Consider the following 19,047-nt stretch of genomic DNA (forward strand, 5'->3'; position numbering starts at 1 on the left):
CCTCTGCTTTAATAGATGTGTTTTATAAACACACTGCCACAATGAGCAGAAGAAAACTAACACTAAACTTCAAGACCCAAGTACCCAACTAAAGGAAACACTAATCGGAGCAATGGTGACTTACTTTATTAACCAGATTTACATCAGTTCTTTAGAAGTTAAACCTATCATCCATGTAACTCTGCAAGCAAGTTGTAATTTTAGTTTTCAAACAGAGATGATGATAGTGTTCATTTAACTATGGTGATTTCATCTATTGCATTTAATAATTTGGCTTTCTTCCTCATTTTAGTATTACTTTCTCCAGAAAAAGAGTCAACAAAATAAAAATTTAAAGACAGGAACCATTCCAAAATTGAGTTGATTTGACACGGAATGACCAGCAGGTGTTCACTATTAATGACTCAATCACTTCATTATCTTATTAACTTTAACTCTGATTTAGTGTTTTTTTAACACCAATCTTGGTGTGGATTATATAAACACCGAGCAGTGTTAATTTAACACTGGGGATTTTGCTGTGTACAGTAAGATAATAATTTAAAGGTGTTGCATACAGTATAATCCCTGAAATGGTTCTCTTAGGTAAGGGTAATCGTTAAATGTTTCATGACAGCGACCCATGTTTCTAAAATACTATTGTTGCCATGGAGATGCAACAGAAAAAGCTTAAGGTTTTTTTGCAACACCCTTAAGTTTAAATGAAATATAAGGGTGAATTTAAAGCTAGGGTAGGTAATCCTGTTCAGATACATTTTTTATTATACTGGGTGAAATGGTCCTTCTATCCTGAGAGTAGTCAATACATTATGTGTTCAGAAAACGGAATGAAAACAATCAGACCTCTGTAGCAGCTGCAGGAAAGTAAAAACTCCGACCAATCACTGCCATTCGGTGCGTGTGTAAAGAACCAATCAGATGCCTTCATGTCTCGTGGCCCAGCCCCACTGCGCGCGCTGCCCTGCGTGCACTAATCACGTCATCGTCACCCTGAAATATTCAGTCTCACTACACCGAGTAAGCAGGAGTTTGCGGCACACCGGCACAATGGAAGATAAAAAGCAGCCAAAACTACCACTGCCAGCTTTGCTGGTAACTGCTCGCCCTAATAAAAAACCTAGAAAAAGAAAATCTGAGGCAGAAAAGGCTGCAACTAAACAGGTACTGGATAAAGCCAGAGGACAAACTCGCGTAAACATCGGTGGAGCATTTGAACGGTGGAGACAACTGAGGGAGCTGAAGGGCCTGAAAAGCGATGCCGAGGTTGCGGTCTTTCTGCTGAACAGGTAATAATTTGTTTTGCTTCGGGGGGATTTGTTATTTCCATGATAAATGTTACGTTAGGCAACGTAGCTATTTTTGTAGCTAGTATTAGCCCAATGCTAACATTAGATTCTCTGTCGGTGTAAATCAGTTGAGTTACAGGTGAATGAGACATGAAGTCGTTTGGTTGATGCCTATAATGTGTTGAAATACTCGGTTTTCCTGTGACCTGCAGCTGACTCCGACTGTGGATGCGCGTTCATGTTTGTGGGGGCGTAGCTTTGGACGGAGTGCTAACGAGAGGGGGTGGAGCTTAGAAGAGGTGCCGTTTTCTAATTTTGCTAGCTCTCAAACATTACCTACCCTAGCTTTAAGGGAACATTACACTTAAGGTGCTTTATGCAACCGGGCCCTATTGCTTTATACTGTGTAGCATATTCAGGTCGTGCATCATGTTTTTGAAAAGTAACTAGTAAAGTAACTAATTACTTTTGAAAATAAGTAATCAGTAAAGTAACGGGATTACTTTCTTAGGGAAGTAATCAGTAATCAGTAACTAATTACTTTTTCCAAGTAACTTGACCAACACTGGTAATCACGCACCAAAGGACTCCGAATAAAAAACACAGACTTATCATTACGGTGGGTTCCAGTGTTAAGAGAGTGCTTTACTTCCTGCTTTTTCAAAACAATCGCATCTTAGTGACGAAAGCGCGCCCGGACTCGGATCGATAAAAAGTACAGTGTGAGTGCGTGCATCTGGGGGAGTAGGGAGGGGTGACAATCGCGCTGGGGCATGGTTTGGTTTGGATAATGTGAGTGTGTAGCCTTGCTACATTATTAAGGCCCACAAAAAATATTATGCATATATTTTTGCTTTTCTGGTGTTTAAAAAAAGCATAATTTTGTTAATGCATATATATGATTTTATTTGTGTTTCAGGCCTTAATTTAAGTTCACTGTTTATTTAAGCTGGTGGTGTTTGAGTTTGTTTGCCTTATCTAAAACATCCTTTATGTGGTTAATTTTGAGGACTTTTAGGTTGAAACCCTATTGTAGGGGAAGAGACTTTTATTTTAAAGGATTACACCTGGGAGGAAGGAAGGCCTAAAATAAAGTAGGAAATGGTTAGAGATGGAGCATGCTGTTCAAACCTACAATGTGATTCTGGAGGTAGTGATGGGAGAAACGAAGCTTTTCGAAGCTTCGAATCAATTGAACCAATTGCTTTGAAAATTGATTCAGTTTTTCGAAGCAGTTCGAAACACCACACACGCTGGCGACCCCTGCTGGTCAAAATAGTGTAAAGCAGATATGGCCAAACATTTTACACTTTTTTTTTACAAAATAATAGCAAGATTTTTATTAAAATATGTTAAAAAAATTATTTAACTTAATTTAGACATAGTTAAAAGTGTATTATGTGTTTTTAGTTTTATTTAGGGCAAACAAATGATTAAAACTAACTACCCTTTTAATTATGCACATTTTTGTCATTAAATCTGTCTATAAACAATAAATAGACAAAATGGCAGTGTTATTAGTCAGAAGGATAAATGTTTTATGAACTTTTATAATAAAACTGGCCCGAGTTCACCGAAACATATAAGACACTGGTCATGTGATCAACTCCCCCTAGTGGTGAATCGTCGGATTTTCGAAACGTTTCGAAACAGTTATGACGTAATGAAGCCTCGTTTGCTAAAATCACGTGACTTGGGCCAGTTTGAAACAAGCTCCGAACCACTGATTCGAAACAAAAGATTCGTAAATGTTTCGAAGCCTCATGAAGCAGTGCTTCGAAAACGACCATCACTATCTGGAGGATTTCCTTAGTTTTTGAAATCCCTTTTCTAGAATATTTGTGTCTCCTTGTTGAACTAAAAGTGGATTTAATTGCTGCTGAGTTTCAAGAGACAATTGGATTTTTTGGGGGGTTTTTCCTTCAACATTTTAATGGACGATCTTGGGATTTATCAATTTTTTCCTGGATTACTCACGTTTCTAAAAGGTCTGAGGGAGGACCTAACTAAGGACTAACAAAAGACAATGAGCTAAGTGTTGGAAATTTTGTATTTGTATTTTCTATTCTAATATATGCATATGAATTTAATCCTGTGGTGTGTGATTTAGCTGGGTCTATTTTGATCATCCTCACCAGATCTTTCCTATTTAGTAACACACAGTATTTGAGTGCCTGAACTTTATTGTAACTAAGAGGTTAAATGATTTATTCAAACAGACTTGTTACAGATGGTGGCCCGTACGGGGACTCATGTGTTTTTGAACTGTGTTACTGGTTACTGAGTGGATTGTGATTGAATTATATTTTGTGTGTTAAGTATTTTTGTTCTTACAATGCAGAATTCCAATTCAAACCCAGAGACAGAGTCCATTCATGTAGATAGTGTGGGGGCTGCAGAGTCTCTTCCTTCTCTTCCTTTCCAGCCTGTTTCACCTAGAGATACCTACAGGGATGTTGTTGAAATCAGTTCTCTATTAAGTGAGCTGTACATTAACAGTCAGGCTGAAGAGAGTGATGAGGAAGGCCAGCCACCTTTGAATCCTATAGGAAATGATATTGAGAGAATGGATTCTGAAATAAACACCCTCACCCAATCTGTTCAAGAATTACACACAGAAATTTCCACATTAAAAGATGATTTTCGAGCTCACAATCAAAGTGCACTTAATAGAGAAACTGCCTTCAGAGAAACTCTGGATCAGCGGTTTGAGGATATTGAAGAATTAATGCAAAGGTCTCTGAATAAGCTAGAACATGCTGTTGTAGAGTGTCTTCAGAGAAGGGATGAACAATGGAAAAAGGAAGTTGCCCAAATAAGAAAAACTAGCACCCCTGTGGCACGTCTTTCCTTTGGAGCTTCTGCTTCAGACACTGGGCAGTCAGCACAGCCACCTACTTCCTATCCCAAACCTCCAATTAATCTTGAGTTTCCACACTTTGGTGAAGCCAGAGAAACCAGTGATGTGGTAGAGTTTGTGGAGCGTTGTGAGAATTTTTTAACACTCAGACATATATCAGACATTGAACTTATAGCTACGCTGAATTCTGTTCTTTCTGGTCCAGCCAGGAGCTGGTGGCTTGCCGAAAGAAGCAAGATCCACAACTGGATGGATTTTAAAAATGCATTTTTGGGAGCATTCTTACCCACTGACTATCTTACAGAGGTAGAAGAACAACTCAAAGCTATGATCCAGGAGCCTAATCAATGTATTAGAGATTTTGCCTATGACTATAGGGCATTGTGTCTGAAGTGGAAAAATGATCTCCCTGAGGAGGAAATGGTAAGAAGGATTCTGAATAACTGCAACCCTTCTTTGGCTGGAAGCCTACGTGGTGCTGTGCATACAGTAGAACAGTTAGTTAAGGTTGGATCAATGGTAGAAAGAGACCTTAATTCTAAGAGAGATTATTGGGCCAAAGTAAATCAAATTAAGGCCAGTGAAAAAGGAAAGAAGAATCCAACAGTACGACATGTTAATGTTCCTAAACCCGCTACTGGGCAATCCCAACATCTTGCTTTAGTCCACTCTACAACCCCTCCATTGCTTCGAGTTGCTATTAGTATCCAAGGACGACAAGTTGAAGCTATATTAGATACTGGTTCCACTTACTTTAATGCAGAGGAAGTTGTGGGAAGCACTGGCTAAACCAGGTGAACAAATACAAAAACACTCCAACAGAACATTTATGCTAGCTGATGGAAAGGCACAAAAATCAGAAGGTAGAGTTCCTATTACTTATGAGTGGCATGGACTAGTGTGGACTGTTGATACCTATGTGATGGCAGATGAACAGCTGGCTTTTCCACTTATTTTAGGCCTGGATTTTCTTAGTCAAACTGGTGTACGAGTACATGTGGCCGAATATAACTATGAACTATGCATTAATGGAAGAGCTAGAGTATTTCCTTTTCTTAGCCAGCCTCTAGGGAAAAAGTTATGGAGCCAGCAAGAAGAACATGTAGTCACCTTGTACATGGCTTTACCCCTGGACTCTGAAGTGCCTGAGCAATTGATTACCACGGTGCCAACTTTAATTGATGATCTGATACTAAGGTATCCCCCTGAGGTGCAACAACTTCTGTATGCTTGGCCTTCTGTGTGTTCAGACAAGCTGGGGAAGACAAACCTTACCACCCACAAGATCATGACAACCGATGATATACCGATAAGGTGCAAGGCCTATCGAGTCTCTCCTCTAAAGAAGGATGTTATTAGGGAGGAGGTTCACAGGATGCTTCAGGAAGGCATAATTGAGCCCTCACAGTCTTCTTGGGCCTTCCCAGTGGTCCTTGTGCCAAAACCTGATCAAAGCCTACGTTTCTGTGTTGACTATAGAAAGTTAAATGCAAAAACACCCCAGGATGCTTACCCTATGCCCATTATTCATGATATATTGGAATCTATGCACGGGGCAAAATATTTTAGCACATTGGATTTAAAATCTGGGTACTGGCAGGTACAAATGGACCAGGATAGTCGCGAGAAGACTGCTTTCATCACTCCGTTTGGCATATATCATTTTTTGACCATGCCATTTGGTCTAAAAAATGCAGGGGCTACATTTCAACGTCTTATGGAAAGAGTCCTTGGTGAGTTAAGGGGGACAATCTGCTTTGTGTATATAGATGATATTATTGTATACTCACCTTCCCAGCAGAAGCACCTTCAAGATCTGGAAGCTGTTTTTTCAAGACTCCACCAAGCCAACTTGACCCTGAATTTGAAGAAATGCCATTTTCTTAAGAATGAATTGAGGTTCCTGGGCCATGTTGTTTCTGGAAAAGGGGTGGAAGCAGACCCAGAAAAGACAAGCGCTATCACCAACTACCCTGTTCCTCATGACATTCATTCATTACAGAGGTTTGTAGGCATGATAGGCTGGTACCACAAGTTTATCCCACATTTTGCAGAGCTTGCTGCCCCTTTGTATCAGTTACAGCGAAAAGGTGTCACATGGGAATGGACGGAAAAATGTCAAGAAAGTATGGAGAGGCTGAAGGAAGCCCTACAGAAAGCCCCTGTGCTGGCCCAACCAGATCTGAGCCATCCTTTTCAAGTACAAACTGACGCCAGTTCTACAGGACTTGGAGCTGTACTTTCACAAAATATTGATAATGAGGAACGTGTGATCGCATATGCCTCAAGGAGTCTGAGGGGAGCAGAATTGAATTACTCCACCTCAGAGAAGGAATGTTTGGCTGTTGTGTGGGCAGTTGAAAAGTGGCACCATTATTTGGAGGGTGTACCTTTTGTGGTATACACTGACCATGCAGCTCTGACGTGGGCCTTTAATTTAGGGTTGTGACAATTAATCGGGCAAATGCGCGTTTTCTCAATGAATGAATTTGAATGAATTACGGTGAAATGCAGGCACATCCAAAAGCCAGGGGGCGCTCTCGCTTAGAAACACCATTTGTGCCACAGAAGAAGTAGTATACCAAACACTATTCCAGGAAATGTCTAAAGGAATATTTATATCGCTGTTCTTCAGATTGTTTCAGGTATTTTCATGATAATAAAGAATATTTTAAATGATTGTGTTTGACGAGTGTTGCTTTTTTAAATGCACGTTATAAACGAGTCAAACTTGTAGTGATTTTAGATTGATAAGGACTTCCCACTGATCACGGAGCCGTAGTACATGCACAAGCTGTGCATGAAACACTGAATCGGAGCCTTACGATTCAGAATCGATTTCAGACAGGTCTTTTTAATGGGAGCGCGATGCATCGATGCACATCCCTACTTTAATTCTCCAAAGACCACTTCTCGACTCACAAGGTGGACTTTGAGGCTACAACGGTTTCAGTTCCAAGTTCAATATAGAAAGGGCAGAATGAATGTGGTACCAGATGCCCTATCTAGATCTGTTGAAGATCATGCTGTTTTGGCTGCATATGTGGTGAAGACCTCATTGTGGAACTTTAACTCAAGTTCGCTGGCTGAGATACAAGTTGCCCAAGAACAAGATGAGCAAATTAAGGAATTAATGGAAAAAGTGGATGGAAAGGATGAGAAAAGTGACAGAATAAGATGGGAAATCCAACAGGGTGTACTCTACCGAATTATTCCAAACGCTGATGGTGTTAAGTACCAGCTGGTAGTCCCAAAATCCCTTACCCCTACTTTCCTAGGCTATTTCCATGACAACCCCTTAGGAGCTCATCTAGGGAAAATGAAAACTCTTCTTAAAATCTTGGAGGTGGCCTGGTGGCCAGATGTCCGAAAGGATGTGTGGCAACATGTGAAAGAATGTGTTGTGTGTCAACAGTACAAACCTTCAAATACCAAACCCCTGGGGTTTCTTCAATCAACTGAAGTGAACGAACCTGGTCACATGCTTGGCATCGATCTCATGGGGCCATTTCCAAAAAGTAAGAAGGGCAACATTTATCTCCTTGTGGTGGTTGACTATTTCACAAAGTGGGTGGAGCTATTCCCTTTAAGAGATAGTAAGACTCCACGCATTTGTAGGATTTTGAAGGATGAAATCTTTAATCGATGGGGCGTGCCCAAGTACATTCTTTCTGATAGAGGCCCACAGTTTCTTAGTCAGCTCTTGGTTGATCTGTGCAAAAACTGGGGTGTTACTCAGAAACTAACTACAAGTTATCACCCACAGACAAACCTCACAGAGCGAGTCAACAAAACTCTGAAAACCATGATGGCTTCTTATGTGGGGGAAAATCACAGAGAGTGGGACAAGTGGCTATCTGAGTTCAGATTTGCACTGAATAATGCCAAACATGAAACTACCAACAAGACACCTGCAGAACTCACTTTAGGAAGACCCCTGCAGGGTCCATTGGAGAGACTTATCAATTATTCTCCAAATCCCTCTCAATTTTCCTATTCTATAATAGAAAGGCAACAACTACTTGCTGAAGAGGTTAAAAGATCTGTGAGGAAAGCTAAACTTCGACAAGCCAGATATTACAATACCCACAGGAGAGATGTACACTTTCAAGTGGGAGACCTGGTCTGGGTAAGGGCTCATCCTCTTTCCAAGGCTTCTGATTATTTCTCCTCTAAACTAGCCCCAAGGTGGTCAGGGCCAGCCAGGGTGAAGATGAAGCTTGGGCCAGTGAATTACCGAGTCAGATGGATTCATCCAGATGATAAGGAAGATACAGTGAATGTTGTCAATTTAAAACCTTTCTGGGGAACTCTCCCTATGTGGCCGCTGGCAGGGGGGGGGGGACTCTGTAGCCTTGCTACATTATTAAGGCCCACAAAAAATATTATGCATATATTTTTGCTTTTCTGGTGTTTAAAAAAAGCATAATTTTGTTAATGCATATATATGATTTTATTTGTGTTTCAGGCCTTAATTTAAGTTCACTGTTTATTTAAGCTGGTGGTGTTTGAGTTTGTTTTCCTTATCTAAAACATCCTTTATGTGGTTAATTTTGAGGACTTTTAGGTTGAAACCCTATTGTAGGGGAAGAGACTTTTATTTTAAAGGATTACACCTGGGAGGAAGGAAGGCCTAAAATAAAGTAGGAAATGGTTAGAGATGGAGCATGCTGTTCAAACCTACAATGTGATTCTGGAGGATTTCCTTAGTTTTTGAAATCCCTTTTCTAGAATATTTGTGTCTCCTTGTTGAACTAAAAGTGGATTTAATTGCTGCTGAGTTTCAAGAGACAATTGGATTTTTTGGGGGGTTTTTCCTTCAACATTTTAATGGACGATCTTGGGATTTATCAATTTTTTCCTGGATTACTCACGTTTCTAAAAGGTCTGAGGGAGGACCTAACTAAGGACTAACAAAAGACAATGAGCTAAGTGTTGGAAATTTTGTATTTGTATTTTCTATTCTAATATATGCATATGAATTTAATCCTGTGGTGTGTGATTTAGCTGGGTCTATTTTGATCATCCTCACCAGATCTTTCCTATTTAGTAACACACAGTATTTGAGTGCCTGAACTTTATTGTAACTAAGAGGTTAAATGATTTATTCAAACAGACTTGTTACAAGTGCGCCCCTAGTGTCTTGTGTATGGTATACTACCCAACTGGTGCCCATGTAACAATCACTACTACAAAGAACATTTTTGTACCTAAAAGGTGCATAATTGGTAAAAACGAATGATCTTAAAAATAAAGGTGCTTTACGATGCCATAGAAGCCTTTTCTCTCTAAATGGTTTCATAAAGAACCTTTAACATCTCAAGGACCTTTCTATTTCACAAAAGTTTTTTTGTGGTGAAAAAAAGGGTCTCAGATTATAAAAATCTTAAAAATGAAATGGTTCTTTAAAGAACCATTGACTTAATGATTCTTTGAGGTTCTTCTATGGCATCGCTGTGAAACACTGTTTAAGCACCTTTATTTTGAAGAATGCATATTGCTGCATGTTTTTATCACACACAGCTCCCGTCTACAGTCACTGCGGGTTTTTTTAATATTTGCCCTTTTGACAGATATTCAAAAGGAACTAAATGCTACCAGCCAGAAACAGCAGGAAACTTGTATGAGGTAAAATAAATCCCATTAACAATTTAAAACAAATTTTGCATGAAATAAAATTGTAAGATTTTAGATCACCTATATAAGTAAAATCCCGTGATTTATGAGTTCTTATTTTTAGCACAATTTTATGTGTGTAAACTGTTGTCTCAACTCCACTGTGAAATACAGGAAGCAAAAGATGCTATAAAAGTACAACATACAGTCACTATAAAGACAGATGATCTCCTTCAGTTCTGTCCGTCTTTTAGCTTCATTAGTTTCAAGTGATTGTTTCTGTTGTATTTAAAAAAGCAATGAAAATGTACGTGGACAAGATGAAGATGTGGAGAAATAAATCATCACATATGTTTGACATGCAGACAGTCAGTTTGAAGTTCATTATTGTTATTCTTTGGTATATTACAGGTATGTGTTTGACTTAGTTTATTTACATGCAATGTTCAAATGTCCTGTGTGTGATCTGCTATAGTAACTACTTTAACATTATTTACTGTGTACCTATTCATTTTATGCACAGAGATCTTATTCACTCTTAATAATTGAGTATAATTGTAACTGCAAATATTTTAGACTGCAGAACCATAAAAAAATTAATTTGTTAGGATTAAATGTTTTTCAAACGTGTCAGATTTTTTAAAATATATATTTAAGAAACGTCAACTACCGTATAAAACCTGTTTAGGTAAAACTGTTGTTTTGTTTATGATTTATAGGTGGTGAGTTTACGACAGTAACTGTTCAGACTGGTGGATCTGTTACTATTCCATTTCATTATGAAAGTAAATACAACCAACACAAGAAATACTGCTGCTATCATCCATCAGGATTAGAATCATGTTATATTCTGGCATATGCAAATGAAACTAAAGGAGATGTGTCAGTAATTGATCATCCTGATCACAGTTTATTTACTGTCACTATGAGAGACCTGAAGGATCAAAACACTGGAGATTACATGTGTGCTGTGGAAATTGAAGGAGGCATTGATGTGGCAGAGAGGTTTAATATCAAAATCCAATCAGGTATGAGATTTATTTTTCACTTCATCATCAGATTGCTTTTGTTTCTGATAAATGTCAATGACAAATATCTTCTGTCTGTGTGATGACAGCTCCTGATGTCTCTGTGATGTCCAGCAGTGTAACTGTAGATGAAGGTGGTAATATCAGTGTTCATTGTCTCTACACTTCTAAATATAAGAAAAAACACAAACAGTGGTGCAGATATAAAGACAAGAGATGTTACACATCCCAGAATGCATCAGTTAAGATCAGTTATGATAGGAGAGGATCTTTGACTGTGGTGATGTCTGGACTGATGAAGAGTGATTCTGGCTGGTATTACTGTTCTGTAGGAGATCTACAGGCTCTTGTTCAACTCACAGTCACTGGTAAAACTCATTCAATTATCAACTTATCCTGCTATAAAGAAAAATAACTGAAAGGTTGATTTACTAAAATGTTTCATTTCTCTGTTTAGTTGCTAAAGTCTCTGTTGGAGATCTACAGACTCCTGTTGAATTAAATGATGCAGAACCTTCAACAGGTAATACAGAGTCAGTAAATAAAGTCAGTAAATTATTTAAGGTTTGCTGGTGGTAATAACATAACAGTAGCAAATAAAAAATTGAATTTATTACCTATTTTACATGAAAAACGTTTATTTTATTGTTACACAACAAATAATACAGACCCATGCAGTAAATCAAATCAAATGGTTGATTATGGAGCCCCAGTTACTGTCAGCCCCATAGAGGTGCAGCAGAACAGACTGAATGTGATAAATTGATACATGGAAGAGTCACTGTCATGTTTCTACAGTAGCCCTAAACTATAAACTGCTTTACAGAGTGCGTTTTATCACTATGTTGTCTCAGACGATGACATGTTTGTCCTGTGGCGGTTATTGTAGCTTCCCATTGCTTCGTTTTAAAAGGGTGAGCTGTGGACTGAGCTAATGTTGTAATTCGCAACTACATATATGAATTAACTATAATGTAGGAAATAGTGAAAGAGGGAAAAGGGGCTATTTTGAACATAGTCTTTGGTTTAGCAGTAATTGTATCATGCGCTGGTTGGTTGATGTGGTATTTCTGCCGCCTCTCCTCTACTGTGATTGGGCGACTGAGTGAATAGTGACATTGAAGAACTCAAAATGGCTTTCCACACTGCACTTAATGCTGGCTTATAACCATCTAAACCCCTCTTTTAACCCTGGGTTGAGGAGCGTTTCACACTTGTAATTTAGAAGCGGAGTTTAACCCCGAATTTAACCCTGCATTGTGATGCCAAACATTTACAAACCTGGGTTAGAATGTTAGGACTCAATATTTAGCAACAGACAGCCAATCAGAAACTGAAGAGCACATATACAGTCAAAGAAACCACTGTCTAAACAGTAATATTGTCAAAGATCGCAGGGGACAAGAAAGATTTGCTTGGTGACATGTTTTGTCACTGATGCAGAAATGCAAGACAATCAGTTATTAAAAGTCATAGCGCACTATTTTATTTCAGTCATTCGGACACAGCTTTATTTATCCAATCATAACGGCTGTCACCACCAATATGCAACTTATCTCTTAAAAATACGTTAGATTACATTTAACCACACAGGAAAATCCCCAGTGTTAAATTAACTCTACCAGTGTTAAATCAACACTATTTGGTGTTTATATAATCCACACCAGGATCGGTGTTAAAAAAGACTGGTGTTAAAAATATAACTCTGAATCAGTGTTAAAGTTAATGAGATAATGAAGTGATGATTAAGACATTAATGGTGAACACCTGCTGGTCATTCAAATCAATTACATTTTGGACATTTTCCTGTCTCTAAATTTTTATTTTGATAACTCGTTTTCTGGAGAAAATACTAAAATAATAAAGAAAGACAAATTATTAAATGCAATAGATGAAACCTGTTGGGTGTATGCCTCCAAAAGCTGCAATCTTTCACGTTTGCCTCTCTATCATCATCTCTGTTTGAAAAATAAAATGATAACTTGCAGAGTTATTTTCTATATGGATAAGTTTAACTTCTAAACAGCTGTCAGAACAAAATACAAGTGCTCAACTATTCCAGTATCCACACGCGTGATTTAGTAGTCAAATCTTCTTTCTGACGTGATGTCTCACAAGTCAAATAGACATTTATCACAAAATGTAGCACATTGTTATGAGTTCATTTGAAGTCACCATTACTGTGATTAGTGTTTCCTTTAGTTAGGCATTTGTTCCTTGACCTTCGCTGATCTAACTCTCCTCTTTTAGCAATAGCAACAATGTTTTAGTAAGACCACTTGTTCATTGCTTCATGTAGAGGGAAGCTCTTCCAGACCTTCTCAGATTGTTTTTTTTTTATATTCTACTCTACAAATTATTGAAACATTTGATCACAAATAAATTTTGAAGAAACAGGCATATAAAAAGCTCTATGCAAATTACATTGTATTGAATAAGACTGCCATCATGCTTCAGTGTTTATTTGTTGTTGTTGTTTTTTGCTTAAGAGAGACTTCATGATTTCTGATACAAATCTCAACGATGGTGAGAGTTAATGGTAAGAAAGTTGCAAAATTTTTGTCATGTTGCAATGCATGATGGATGATACAATCCTGGTACGCAGCATGCATTGCGGCATGACGTTTTGTTGTTGATTGTCACCATGATTGTGTTTTATAGGCTGATTGTTGATATTTCAGTGTGTCTGAATGAAACCACAGATTAGATTTGGGTAAACAATATTTAACTCTTCAGGGTATGTGGACTTTTTCAGCACTGTTGGATTTCATGGGAGCCTCACAGGGTTGGCAGAACATCAATTAAACACTTATATTCAGTGATTACTTTTTTATGATATTATTGAATCCCAAGACTTCAACTTTCATACTAATTAACATAGTAACAGTTATAGACTTCATTTCTCTCATCTTCCTCTGCTTTAACAGATGTGTTTTTTAAACACACTGCCACAATGAGCAGAAGAAAACTAACACTAAACTTCAAGACCCAAGTACGCAACTAAAGGAAACACTAATCGGCACAATGGTGACTTACTTTATTAACCAGATTTACAGCAGTTCTTTAGAAGATAAACCTATCATCCATGTAACTCTGCAAGCAAGTTGTAATTTTAGTTTTCAAACAGAGATGATGATAGTGTTCATTACTCTAGGCATTTTATCTGTTGCATTTAATATTTTGGCTTTCTTCCTCATTTTAGTATTACTTTCTCCAAAAAAAGAGTCAACAAAATAAAAATTTTAAGACAGGGAAAATTCCAAAATTTTGTTGATTTGACACGGAATGACCAGCAGGTGTTCACTATTAATGACTCAATCACTTCATTATCTTATTAACTTTAACACTGATTTAGTGTTTTTTTAACACCAATCTTGGTGTGGATTATATAAACACCGAGCAGTGTTAATTTAACACTGGGGATTTTGCTGTGCAGGTTCAAAGTTACTAACCCAGATAGCATGCAACCATTGAAACAATGTTAAAAATTGTTGATTTGTCAATGTTAATACCATTGAATCAATATCACGTTTGCACCCTCCATTAATATTGAAAAGATATTGAAATTTCAACAAATCACCATTATCGTGATCAGTGATTGCTTAAGTTGGGTCATTGACTCTTGACATTAACTAAACTATTTTTTTATTTTCTTTTTTTGTGTGTTTGTGTTTAAACACATGTGCATTGGAAAAGAAAGATGTGTTCATTTAAGTGACTCGTTCATTTTCAGTTCGTTCACCAAAATGATTCGTTCAGATTCATTCACTGATTCGTTCAGTGACAATTTCTTTATTTTACATAAATACACCAATAGGTGGCGAAGATGTGTGTCCTTATGTGTTATAAGACAATGAAAGATGTTTTACAAAACTCGTTTGTTTTTAATAAAGCTCAAATTGTGAAATACTAAGCATAATTTTTATCAAGCTACAGAATATATTAAGGAAGTCCGGAAGTCGCGTTGCTCGACTGCATACATCATCGAGGTTCTCACATTTCAGTTAAAATACATTAGAAAATTAAGATTTATTTCTTTTAAGACATACAATCATTGTAGTTTCATTCTTTCCTTGAAATGTAACGGTTGCTTTTCTGAAATTAAACCCGAAATATTAAACCTTGATGACGTATGTGGTCGACCAACGCGACTTCCGGAGAACGAACCCGAAAACATGTTCGGGACGTGTCCGGCGGAACTGGCACGAATGGCCACCCTAGCCACACATTTAATACATTTAATTTTTTTTCTACAGTAACCAGAGTGACCAAGATAGTTGTATTAAAACTATATTAAACAGAAATACCACATTTTACTACAGTAATTACCTTGATAATCATTTGTATTAAGGTAAATAGTCCGCCTAAACATGGTTACTATAACTTTATTAAATAAATCCACATGATTATTTCACAAGATTGTTTACGTTGCACTTGCTTTCTATATGATACTTCTCATTCATTAGGTCATTCAGTTTGTTTAAGAACGCGATCTCTCTCTCTCGTTTGTTCGTTCAGACTCAAAACAGCGGCTCGGTCAGTGAAGGGCGTATTCATTCAGGACGTTGAGCCAATCATATGCTCGGCCACAGCTAATACACGATTGCCATTGGCTCATACTTTTGTCACTCTTTGAAGGCAGAAAGAAGGTCGCGCTTTATTTGTCTGTGCTCCTCAAGAGGGGAGGGAAATTTCAGTGAATGAGAAATATGAGTCAATGGATGGTGTGAACGAGAACGATTCGTTCACCTAAAAGATCCGTTCAAAAAGAACAATTCGTTCACGAACGTAACATCACTAGAAAATGTCAAAATACTATAAAATTAAGCAGCTTTACATGACTATGTTGATCCATTATTGACAATTATAATTGTTTTGGTTTGTAAATACACTGTGACAAGACACACAGAAGAAATGCTGACACATTCAGACATCATTACTCATCCTTCAAATCTCAACAATGGTGACAATCAGCAAACAAATTCAGATAAAACGATCAACTGCAATGCATGCTGGGAGTCATAAATTAGTTTAGTACTACGATGATACCCAGCATGGATTGCAGCATTAAGCTTTCTTTTGTTGATCGTCACCATTGATGAGATTCATAGACCGATTCATGATGTCAGAGAAAGATTCAGTAGTTTAACCTGCTAAGTGCTTTTATAATTCTCAAAATAACAGACCTGACACTGCTTCCAACTAGTACTGTAATATCCATTTCTTACACATCTTTAACAGTAATTAATTATTATTATTTAGGTATATCTACAAGAATTAAACTACTTGATAACATTAGATCTTTGTTTTTTTTGCCATAGCAGATGTATTTTAAAACACTGCTTCAGCAGCCAAAGAAAACTTACCATTAAAACACAAGAGTAAAGGGCCCAACTAAAGCAAACACCAATCACGATAATGGTGATTTGTTGAAATTTCAATATCTTTTCAATATTAATGGAGGGTGCAAACGTGATATTGATTCAATGGTATTAACATTGACAAAGTAACAATTTTTAACATTGTTTCAATGGTTGCATGCTATCTGGGTAAGGCATAATTGTTTCAAGTGGAAGAAGCCCTAGAGTTTAACATGTTTCACTTTAGTGGATACAGGGCCTAAACATTTAGTTTGATTTCCTTTCTCCCTCAAAAAGAAACTTATTTTCCATTCTTTACAGCAGCCGTGGGCACAGCCGTGGGCACAGCCGTGGGCACAGCCGTGGGCACAGCCGTGGGCACAGCCGTGGGCACAGCCGTGGGCACAGCCGTGAGCACAGCCGTGGGCACAGCCGTGAGCACAGCCGTGAGCACAGCCGTGAGCACAGCCGTGAGCACAGCCGTGAGCACAGCCGTGAGCACAGCCGTGAGCACAGCCGTGAGCACAGACGTGAGCACAACTGAACAACTGTAAGTATGAACAATAATCAACAACAATAATAAACAAATATGCACATTATTTAACGATCAAACAAGTTATTTATTTTTCTTTTTCATTTCTTTTTTTTAGATGGATTAAAAAACAATACTGTCTTTCAAAGGATAAGAGTTGATCTAATGGATGGTTGTGTTTCAAAAAAAGAATAAATAATCTTTCACTGAAGTATAAAAATGCACAATGTATGCTCTTCTTCTGTTTCTCTTAAGTTTTGTAAATGCTTAAAACTTATTACTTTTTTTTAAAAATGTGTCAGACTATAATCTCTGTTAAAAGTCATCAACAGGATCTGACAATCGTTCAGTGTTTTACAGCTTTTGCCGCATTATAGACTTCTGTGTTTTACAGGCATAGAGGAGCTCATAGTTGTTATCTCTGATTCATCTGTGTGTAGTCAGCTATTGTGTTGTTCTCTCACTGATTTTGTGTTTTTTTATTAAATTATTAAAGATAAACGCATTTGAATTCTATCCTTGTGTTTTTGTGTCTGTTGTTACAAAGCTGCACAAATGACCTTTAATCTGCTGTCTGTTCTCTATGCATGTGGCAAATATAGCAGCATTTCATCTACTGTGTCAAAAAGGAAGTGTACAGCACAATATTAGTTATAGTTTAGCTACAAGAATACAAGATACATGAACAAAAAGATGTCACATACAAAAAAGCAGCTCCTCTAAACCCTAATCTGATAAACTGATCATGTGCAGAAAAAGAGTTTTATTTAAAAAAAAGAGAGAGCACAGACAGCGCTTAGTTTGGAGATAGAGAGTGAGCGTGGGGGGCTTTCTGCTCGTACTCCATCGCAACCATCAACATCACATTAAATGACCAAATAATGCTTTGGCGGGATACATTTGATGCACAGAAAAGATTAAATCCTGGAAAAATCCAACTGTGATGCTGTTATACAATTACTGGATCTCAGGGGAACTCAAATATTATTATTGGCAAGGATTACTATGACAAAATATAACCCCAACAGGAATGGATTGGGTATATTTCTTACCATGAATATAGCCATAGATGCTGGAATGGTGTAAAGAATAAATAAAGAACATGCTCTTTGAGTATTAAATTAAAAGCAAAGTTTGCCCCACCCCAATTTTTTTCTGGTTGTAAAAAATGTGTGACTGTAAAAAAACATTATTTGATCCAAACAATGAGTTTTGTGACCCCTTGAACCATTTTTAAATGGTGAATAGACAGGGGCATCAGTTTGTGTTGAAAAGTGGTAGGGACAAAATATCAAATTAAAAAACATTACAGCAGGACGGGAAAAATATATTTTGTTTAAGTAACTTTTTTTGGACAATGTACATTTTTTCTTTCTGTATCTAAACTGGATTGCAAATAAACCTTTGCCATTTTGTGGCCATTTGTTCGCTTGATTTTTCAGAATACAAAATCAGCCATTTCAAAAAGTGGTGGGGACATGTCCCCAGCGTCCACAGTGTAAATGACACCTATGTGAATAGATCCAGCGTGGAGATAAGCAGAAAAGTTGGCTTGCATGGAAATGGTCAGTAGCCCTTTGCTTTGAGTCTCTATAATAGGGTTGTGACAATTAATCGGGCAAATGCGCGTTTTCTCAATGAATGAATTTGAATGAATTACGATGAAATGCAGCCACATCCAAAAGCCAGGGGGCGCTCTCGCTTAGAATCACCATTTGTGCCACAGAAGAAGTAGTATACCAAACACTATTCCAGGAAATGTCTAAAGGAATATTTATATCGCTGTTCTTCAGATTGTTTCAGGTATTTTCATGATAATAAAGAATATTTTTAAATGATTGTGTTTGTCGAGTGTTGCTTTTTTAAATGCATGTTATAAACGAGTCAAACTTGTAGTGATTTTAGATTGATAAGGACTTCCTACTGATCACGGAGCCGTAGTACATGCACAAGCTGTGCATAAAACACTGAATCGGAGCCTTACGATTCAGAATCAATTTTAGACAGGTCTTTTTAATGGGAGTGCGATGCATCGATGCACATCCCTACTCTATAAGGATCTCTACTGTTCTTACCACTAAAATTGCAGATAAAAGAAATAAAGCAAGATTGCTACGTATGAATCGTTCATGTTTAAAAAAAACTTTCCAAAACTTGTACCTGGCGAAGTGGATTCGGCACAGATATAGGGCCCTATTTTAACGATCTGAAACGCAAGTGCGAAGCGCAAGTGAGTTTGTGGGCGGATCTTGGGCGCTGTTGCTATTTTCCCGGCGTGAGAAATAAATCTTGCGCCAGGCGCAAATCAATAAGGGGTTAGTCTGAAGTGGGTTCATTATTCATAGGTGTGGTTTGGGCGTAACGT

The 19,047-nt window shown here is 37.7% G+C and overlaps 1 protein-coding gene across 1 annotated transcript; it reads left to right on the forward strand.

Moving 5' to 3' along the window:
- The first annotated feature begins 2,141 nt into the window (after positions 1–2,141).
- Positions 2,142–4,935, forward strand: LOC135767104 (uncharacterized). Its single transcript, XM_065276732.2, has 2 exons — positions 2,142–2,436; positions 3,089–4,935. The coding sequence occupies exon 2, from the start codon at positions 3,622–3,624 to the stop codon at positions 4,933–4,935; it is 1,314 nt and encodes a 437-aa protein (XP_065132804.1). The 5' UTR covers positions 2,142–2,436; positions 3,089–3,621.
- Positions 4,936–19,047: the final 14,112 nt, after the last annotated feature.

The sequence above is a fragment of the Paramisgurnus dabryanus genome, chromosome 6, assembly GCF_030506205.2.
Source record: "Paramisgurnus dabryanus chromosome 6, PD_genome_1.1, whole genome shotgun sequence".
NCBI classification, from domain to species: domain Eukaryota; kingdom Metazoa; phylum Chordata; class Actinopteri; order Cypriniformes; family Cobitidae; genus Paramisgurnus; species Paramisgurnus dabryanus.

Excerpts from the sequence above, each read along its gene's own strand:
- LOC135767104 (XM_065276732.2), top strand. The coding sequence starts at position 3,622 with ATGCAGAATTCCAATTCAAACCCAGAGACAGAGTCCATTCATGTAGAT.